This window comes from Nyctibius grandis, chromosome 16 (genome assembly GCF_013368605.1).
Source record: "Nyctibius grandis isolate bNycGra1 chromosome 16, bNycGra1.pri, whole genome shotgun sequence".
NCBI lineage: Eukaryota > Metazoa > Chordata > Aves > Nyctibiiformes > Nyctibiidae > Nyctibius > Nyctibius grandis.
Window position 1 is genome coordinate 4,740,846 of NC_090673.1, and position 9,170 is coordinate 4,750,015.

The window sequence follows — 9,170 nt, forward strand, 5'->3', positions numbered from 1 at the left end:
GCTCCGGAGTAGCCTCTGTGGTAGGAGAGGAGTAGTGTGTAATTTGCTGAGAGGCTAATAACAAGCAATCCAAGGGTCTGGCCCCAAGGGCAAGGGGCCGTTGATCTCGACTTCAAATAGCATTCTCTGCAGCAACTCTGATGCTGAGAAGTGATTAAGGGTGGGAACAAAACCGAAAGGCCCCAGCCCTTCCTCCCACGCTCGAAAGCAATGGCTGGGGAAGGGCTGTGGGTTTTGTCACTGCTCAGGGTACCAGAAGGGATGAATCCATCCTTTAACCACCAGATCATGCTGCATCTTTAAAAATGCTTTTGGAAAACCATCTCTGAAGCAATGCCGTTTTTCTTCTTACTTTAAAATCTTTGACTTTAGTTTTAATCATCCCCAGACCCACAATCCTTTTTTTGCACACAAACAATGGTATGAAGATATGGTTGGATAGAATTGTATGAGATGGACTAAGAATGTAGGGAAAAGGGCTTCTGAGCCCAGAAGTTTGTCTGCTTTTTCCAATTTTAGCATCCAGTCTAATAAGAGAAATTGTTCTTTAGTACATGCCTTATAACCACATGTCATTCAGAAAAGTTTAGCTAAGAATTAAACTAAACATCAAATTTGGCCGCATGTGTAATGAATAAATAAAGCCTTTTCCTTTCATGTAGCCGTGCCAAAGCAAGCTCTATTAGCTGATGAAACAATGCTGACGCCAAATAAAAATACCCCTGACCCATCAATATGGGCTAAGAGCTCGGCCCTGCATCAAAGAGCCTTGTCTGAAAAAGAAATAACTGTCTCGACACCTCTGGGGCAGGGGGGAAAAGGGCTCCCATGCCAGCGGTGAGCTGGGGTCCTGGGGTGTTGAGGAGCACTAAAGCCATTATGTGATGGCCGCTGGCTGCTCCAGACACCTCTCCTGTATGCCCCACCTTGCTTTTTCCAGAATGATTTGGAAACCCCTTGAGCTGCAAACCTGTTTGGAGTCAGGGACCAGGGCTCGCTCCCTGCCGCCCACCCCACGTGTAAATTGCCCACAAAACCTGTGTATTTTTTCATCATGTGTGCAAAGCGACGATGCTTGACACTGAAATTCTCAAAGGTCCCTGCTTGGTATCAAAGAAGTGCTTCAGCATCTCAGAATATCTCAATACCTGGGAGCTCCCTGCCAGCTGTGCCATCCTCCTCCTCGCCGGGCAGTCGGGATGGTGAGGTAATGCCACATCTCCCCTCCGCCCCACGCAGCCTTGCCGTTCCCCAGATGTGCCTGTCCTGCAAACCCCTCTCATTTGAAATCTGCATTTAGCCGCTCTGTGCCATGCCCTGGATGTAACCTTTGAAGTCTCGCCCTTCCCTCGACATCCTTGGTTAAAAGATCCGTTCCCTACTAGTCTTCAGTCACGCTTTGAGATTCATTCAGGCTTTTATTTACTTATCTATCTGTCTTCCTGGTCCCACCACTCCCCCTGCCCTGCCAGGACAGAAAGTACAATTTGTTTTTAGGGTGACCGTGCCAGAAAGGCGTTGACATGATAGGAGAAGGTTCAGAAACCATGGAAAAAGCAAAACCCCCGACCTTAATAAGCAGCAAAACGCTTCCCAACCAGAAGGGAGCAGCCAGATGTGACTCAAATTGCTGTAAAAGAGAAAAAAACAACCCTCCAAATAATTCCCGCAATCCCCCAGACGCCTCCTTTTCCAGAACTCTCTGTGAGTGCTGCTCCAAGTTGTTAAAGCCACAGTGTGTGACCCCGCGGGCTGGGCAATGCCTCCTTGGGACTGGCACAGCCTCACAGGAGACACTCGCTGTCTTACAGGGTCCTGCCTTTCACCAGGACTCTCCCCTCTGCCTGCCCACAGCGATGCCCCGCAAGGGGACATCGTCCAGCTCCCTCCTGTCTGCCTGCCTTAAGCAGGGAGGGATGTTTGTGTGTCTTTAATTTTGATTTCCGTTGTCTGAGCAGCGCAGGCGTCCTGCCGGGCTGTGTTTAATTCTCAGTAACGTTAGTTTAACTGCCCGGACAGTACCCTGCTGTTTTGAAAGACACCTAAGAAAGCAATATAGTCACCATAAGAACTTCTCTGCTGGAAAGCCATGCTCCTATGAGAACCCACCTGTTACATAAAAATAATTAAAACCTGAAGAGAAAGGATAATAGGACACCGAAAGGCATCTGAGCAGGTTGGCAGACAAGGAGCTGCGCAGGGTTCACACGAGCCACCAACCCTCCCCTCTGGCAGCAAGGGCCGGGGCTCGGAGGTTGTAACGATCCGTGGGCAGAGACATTGATTTTTGCCCAGCGCTTCCTTTGCGCGGGGGCAGCAAAACTCCGCTCGCATCCTCTGCGGGCTCCGCTCGCCTCTCACTGCATGTCGATAGGTGTCAAGTCACCCCGCAGGACCGGCGATGGAAAGGCCATTTCTTGCTGATTCCACTTTCTACTGACCATAAGGGGATGCTCAGCAGTAAATGGCCACGTGTCGTTCTCTGTGACAGAGGCCGTGAAAATGTACCTTGATGGCCTCCCAGCACACACCGCTCAAGCTGGACTAGAGCCATCTCCTACTCAGTGCCCTGAGTGCTGGGTGGGCTCCTTGCTCACCTCAGCAGGGCTGCTCTTCATCTGCTTCATTTTTAAAACTCTTTAATCCTCTGGAGAGGACAGCGCTGGTGCAAGATGGGGGAGAAAGGGCCGTGAATACAGCGGGACTTCATAAACCTACCCCAAAAATCTATAAAAAAATAACTTGTAATATATTACTCCTGTTTTTAGCTTGATTCGTCATCAGGGCATTGCTCAGGGACTTTGCCTGAATGCTGGTTTCTGTTTCGGGAGATGAATGCCGGGCCAGGCACACACCCCGGGGTGAGGCAGGGACAGGAAGGCAAATCCATGTTTTGCATTTGTGTAACTCCCATTCGCGGCTGTACACGGCGTTTGCAAGTGTTACAGCACATGGCAGGCGTACGCTACGAGGAAATACTGCTGGTGCCCAGAATAGAAAGATTTTAGCTCAGTATTGACTGAATCAAGAGATGCAGAGAGCTGATTGCAGTTTGTGTCTTTCGCTTCCTTGGAGGTCAGTGGAACCGAGGTCTGGGGCATCCTTAGCCAGAAGGTGTTTGCAAATAGCTGCAGTGAGCGGGGCAGAAAGCAATCTGGTGTTCACCTTCTAATCCTTCTGCAGGCAGGCAGATAAATGGAAATCCAGGCTGGCCCATCAATAGTTAACTGTTTTATTTGCAACCTTTGACTTAATCTTTCTTTTCAAATGATCTTTTAAAAGGAAAAGCTGCTACTTAACAGGAATTAGTGAAAATATCTTCCCTGGTACTAATGAGACCCCTTAGGCTGGGGAGAACTGGGTAAATGAATAGTGGTGGCGTGTTCTGATGGTCAGAAGCATTTGGCATCTCCTGGTATCAAAGCAGCATTTTTCTCTTGGATTTTCAAGAGATGCCCTGAGCTGGTTGGGCCCAGGGTATTTTCTGTGTGTACGTGCATGTTCTAGGTGGGGAACTGAGGCGTGGGGTATCTGAGTCTGGGTAATGCTGGCAAGAGAAATTGGGACTCCTGTCCCCTCTTCCTGATTTAGAGGGAGAAGAACTCCCCTTCTCATTGCAGGTAACAGGCTAGTATACTCCTTGTCCAGTGCTCACCCCAGTAGAAACCCTGTCAGCCCAGACTGGCTGGGTCACTGTGCCTTAAATGTGTGCTCAGCCCGCTCCTGGGGACGTTTGGGAGGGGATGTTACAGCCATGCTGGTTTGCTCTTTGCTTTGACCCCCGAACTCTTTTTAACAACGTAAAGCCTTGTGAATTATAAATCAAATGTTCCTGCTGAGCTTTGTGGTGCACGGAATGAAATGCAATGATTAATATTTAAGAGAAAATAAGTTAAAGATTTTAACTACAAGGGCAAGTGTCTGTCCAGAGAGTCTGTTCAGGTGGAGGCCAGAAGAAAGGGAGAGCTGCATTTTCAGGGACTTCAGTGAAACTCGTGGCTGTCAGACCAACTGCCTGAGCTGCCGCTGTGCAGGGCCACGCTGGCCTCCACCGCCCTGCCCTCGCTCTTACTCATGTTGAGACGATGCTCCCAGCTCTGATAAAACCCCAGTGCAGGCACAGCCTTTTGGGATGGGACTGGTGAATGCACCCCACGCAGTTTAGCAAGCAGAGGGATGTGCTCAGAGCAGCTCAGGTTGTGTGCTCGCTGCAGGGAGAGCTTTTCCAAAACCCAGACCTTACCACCCCAGACCAGGACTTGCTAAGCCCCCCCAGCTCCTTGCCCTCCCCTCAGCATGCCAGTGCTATCCCTGCTCTAGGGCCGACCTCTCATCGGCACAGCACCGGGATGGGCAGGACACCTTGTCCCCGTTTTGCAGATGAGGAGACCAAGAGCTCAGGGCAGCAGCCACCGTTGCCACCCTGAACCCAAATGTCCTTATAATGGCATCTCAGCAGGACGCTGCCTCTGGCCACCTGCAATCAGAGTCTGTTATAACACGTCAAACAAGGAGAGAAACACTTACATGGGTGCAGAATCTCTCCGGAGGGTCCCCACAAGTGATTCCTGCTGGATCCACCCGTACTGTCACATAATCCTTCATCCGCATGGCCTTGGGTTGACAAGCATAAAACTCCCATGACGGGCCATCGTCCGTGGTCACCCAGGACTTGCAAATGTCATACTGTCCCATGGCCAAGGGCAGACAGTGCAAGAGGAGAGCAACCAGGTAGAGCATGGCAGCTGCGGCCAAGTGCGGAACCCCTGGGCGAGGGCAGTGCCGAGGAAGGCAGCTACTGGGCTAGGGGTTGCTCTCGGGATCAGCATGGAAACTCCTCATCTAAAAATGATCCAGTCTAGGGAGATCCAGAGGATAACAGGAATGATCCCACTGTGCGCGCTGTATTTGGGTGTGGAAAGTTTCGCTCTGCACAGAAGCCAACTTTGCAAGTCACTTGATCGTTAAAGTTTTGGCCAGAGTTGCTGATCAGTGGTCAAAAGTCTTCCTTAACCTCATTTTTGCCCCTTTTATTGTATGAAAGGGCTTCCAAATCAGCATGAAAATATCTAGAGGTGACTCCAGTCAATCAATAGAAAGATCAAGTTCTAAGTCGCTGATGAAATTTGATAGGAGTAAATTGTAGAGGCCGTGAGATGGTGCTGGATCAGGTTTTCCTCAACCTTCTTTCTGCTGCAAATGCATCGCTGTGGAAAGTGCCTTAAACTGTCGTCTCCCTTAAATAATTATTGGGGCTTTTGAACATTGACACATGAAATAAGCATAGCATCTGGTCATCAGTACAACTCTGACAAGAGAGACTCTTTGGAGCTAAAATTCCTTTCTCCCAAAGGATAGTTGCGTCGATGTAAACGCGTTGGGTGTCAAGATCTGCAGTGGTCCCAGTGGGATGGTGGGCCGTCAGTGGGTTGACAGGAGCAGTGCTGGCCTTGCAGCTTCTCCCTCCATGTCTTGTGAGGCACTCACAGGCGAGGATTTGTCTGACTCTGCCTTTTGGCAACTGAGCATCAAGTTCCCCAAGCCTTCAGCTGCAAGCTGTGCTGCTACCTGAGGTCTCCTCTCTCTTTCATGGTCAGGGCAAAAGGTGAGTTCATGTTGCAGCTGCACCTGCAACAAATTGAAAGACAAATTAGCTGGGAGCAAGGAGGGGGGCAGTTGGAGTAACAAGACTTGTAGGAACAGGGGTCCCCCAGGAGACACAGCCCTCACCTGGGCTTCCTGAGCCAGGTTTTTGTGAAAGGGAGATATACAACTTTAATAAAAAGAAATCCATAGTAAGATGCTTATGGCTCTTCTGCTGTTTGGGAGGTGGAAGGGAACGCTGCCCCATTTAAGGTATCTGGTTTGTAACAGCAGCTGGACAAGAGCTCTAATGGGTCTTCAAATAATATCAAGAAGCAGCTATAGGTCATTAGAAGAAGAGAATATGCAGACACAGAGCAGGGACAGACAGACAAATTGATAGTCTTAAAAAAGATAAGCAAATAAATAAGATGGCTGGGGAGACAGATACATTGTCCAGCATCTCCACATATGATTTATCTGCACAATAACATTTAATAAAAAACAATTTAAAGTCCTAATAACATTTAAGGTTCACCTAATACAAAGAGCAATGACCTTCCCAGTATTCATTTCAGGTTAGAGCAACATTTCTGCAATTTTGTCGTCTTTCCAGTAGAGCTATAAAAACCTTAAGTAACTACAAAACAAAATGACAACTGGGAAAAAAAAAAAAAAGTCAAACCCTCTCTCAGCATTAGACCCCGGAGAGAGATCTCATAAGAGAAGGCAGAAGGCAAGGCACATATCCAGAACAGAAATTTAGCTCTAGATAATTCCCTTTCTATTTGATTCCCCAACTTTTCTTGCAGAATTTAGGGATGTCTGCTTGAACAGCACATTTAGGATTTGCTTTCTCAAAAAGCTGAGTTACTGAAGCTCAGAAACTCCAGGTTAACAGATGCATTGATCCATGTTCAGGGGCTTCACATCACTGTGCTACCATCTCCCTTTCCCCCCTTTTTGGTTGAAAGATTGCTGATTGAGATGAATGAGTGCAGAAAAGAGAAGCTCTCTTATGCTTCATCGCCAGCTCTCAAAGAAGAGCCTATTATAGCTGGGTTGGACCTGAATAAACTCCCCTAGAAAGAATAGACTGGCTGCTATTTTTACATTATGAGTAAATGTAGTAAAAATAATAAACCGGTGTGACACAGTGTTTGTAAGTCCCGCTGACATCAGAGCTGTCTTTTCCGTTATAACAAGTCAGTTCCTAATTATTACATCAAATTGGTCACAGCCAAGTGCCTAATAACAGCGGAGAGTGTGAGACTCCAGAATTGCACAGAAAACAAGCAGGGTAGTTTTAATGAGGGCTCCAGTGCTGTTAAGTTTATGGATCTATTTTCATAGCCTTAACAATTATATTTTGCACTTGAACGGCTGTCAGGGAAAAACCCAGGAAGAAAGGATCTATAATATCTATTAGTTTCTTGTTATGGTGGCTAAATGTCATAGATTCCCCGGGAAATAGAAAATTGCCGGGAAAATGTGTTTATTGTCAGTCAATCAGCCAGGCGTGCGGGTTCCCTGCGAAGTCTGCGGTGCAACACTTCGCCGGTACAGTCCCTTTGCAGAAATAGTTGCACAATGTTGCTCTGAAATAAGCCAGCATACTGCAAACGGCGGGGAGAGACTCTCTGAATTGAAGGTTTTGCCCTGCTTGATTTGGTTTGATCCTTAGAAAATAAATCTTCACCTGATATTATTAAGAAACTGCAGTTCATGGGAACAAATAGAATCAATGCTCTTTGTTTTCTCTGGAGTACTCAGCAAGCACTGGGGACTGATAGCCAGAGTATTAAAAACACAAAATTAGATTGTATCTTGACTTAGCTGGTTCCTCTTTTTTTTTTTTTTTTTTATTATTGGATTAACACCCTATTGAAATAAAGGGACAACGCTGAGCAACAACCGAGCTGCTCTGGAATTAAGTCCACAAAGTAAACTCAATGAAGGAGTTTTCAATTTTCTTGCAGAAGCGCTGCCTTCAAAACCAACCCCAGCCACTCTTTCCTTGAGAGTTTTTTCGCTTCCTTCCCACGCTGCTCATCCCTTCCCCTCCATCCCTAACAGCAAAGTTCGGCAACACCCGCTCTGCCACCGATGTGCCGGGAGACCGAACCCCCCCCCGGGGAGCGCTGCCAAGCCCCGGGCAGCACCGGGCTCCCACCGCACAACCCCGCCGGTCCCGCTCCCGTTCCGCCGCGCTGCTTCGTGCGTTTGCGGGTCCGGACAAACCGATGCCGCTTCCCCCACCTCCCGCTCTCGATTTCTGTTACACTAAAGGACTTTTAGAGCATGCAGGGGCTGTGTCCGAAGCAGGCGAGGCGGGCGGGGAGCATCCCTGCCTGCCCAGCACCCCCGGGCGCTCAGCACCCCCCGCCCGCCCACGTCGCGTTTGCAAACTCCGAAAAGGACAAAAATAAATCAATCGCTCCCGTTATGGGGAGCCGGAGCTGCTCCCAGGCGGGGCGGGGGGGGGTTAGCGGTGGGGACCCCGTGAGAGCCGCGGAGCAATTTCGGGGCGTGGAGGGGAGCGCTGGCGTTGGGGCGGTGGGGACAGGGGCTGCCGCCGGCACCGTGCGCTCCCCGCCGCTCCCCCCTTACCCACACCCCACACCCCCCCCCCCGCCGGTGCTCGGCGCTGCAGGTCCTTACCGGGGGCAGCTCTGCGGTGCGGGGCTCCGGGCGGAGCAGTGAACTTCGGGGCTGGGGGAACCCCCAAACACCACCGCCCCCCCTCCTCCTCCTCCTCCTCCCCAGCCCGGCGGGCAGCCGCCGGCCGCCAAGGGCAGATGGCCGGGGGAGCTTTGTGCAATCCCCGGCTCCCCTCGCAAGTTAATGCCGAGGCTGAAATCCCTTTTGCTCTCACTTTCAATCACAATCGGAGCTTTTATCTCCGTGCCTGATCCCGGCTGCGTAACTTCCTCTGTGCAGCTTTAGCACACACCATCCCACCGGACAGCAATGTGCTTCTTAAAGGTGCAGGGAGGAAATGCGAGCGGGGAAGAGGGGGGGGAAAGGCAGGGAGGAGGGAGGAAAACCACCCGAGGAAGAGGAGGCTGCGAGCGGGGAGCCTTCAGCCCCGCTGGGCTCCGGGGTTACCGCGGCTGCAGCATCCGCGCCGTCCCGGCTGCCCCCGGTGGGATAACGGCAGGCCGGGAGGGCCGCTCCTTGGTGGGGTTTTTCTCCTTTTGTGTTTTTTTTTTTTTTCCTTTAAGAGCTTAAAAATCATGAGATCATGTTTGCTGGAGGGGGAAAAAAAAAAAAAAAGCTCTAGTCACGAGGGTTTCCCCGCACGTGTAAGTTCTCAGTGGTGTGCCCTGAATATTTTGGGGAGGCTTCTGCTGGCGAAGATGCTGTAAATGAGGCTGCGTGCGTGTGCGTTGGGGGAAGAGGGGGTGGTTGGAATTAATAGGATAAACAAAGCAGGAGCTGGGAGATGGGGAAATCAGATGGCTGGGAAATGCTTTGATAACGGTGGGAAGGTGCTTTGGGATTTAACCAAATGTGGTTTTCTTTGGTAAGGCAGGGGATTAACCTGCAGGGCTGTAAGGTGTGATATAGGTCAACTATAGGTTGCT

General features: G+C 50.0%; 1 protein-coding gene across 1 annotated transcript in view; it reads right to left on the reverse strand.

The window, feature by feature from the left end:
• NTNG2 (netrin G2) overlaps positions 1-8,323 on the reverse strand; it is a 46,307-nt gene extending 37,984 nt beyond the window's left edge. Inside the window, exons 1-2 of the mRNA XM_068413885.1 lie at positions 8,245-8,323; positions 4,528-5,628 (exon numbers count right to left, since the gene is read on the reverse strand). Coding sequence (XP_068269986.1) covers positions 4,528-4,740 — 213 coding nt within the window. The 5' untranslated portion in view covers positions 4,741-5,628; positions 8,245-8,323. The remainder of the gene's footprint in view (positions 1-4,527; positions 5,629-8,244) is intronic.
• Positions 8,324-9,170: the final 847 nt, after the last annotated feature.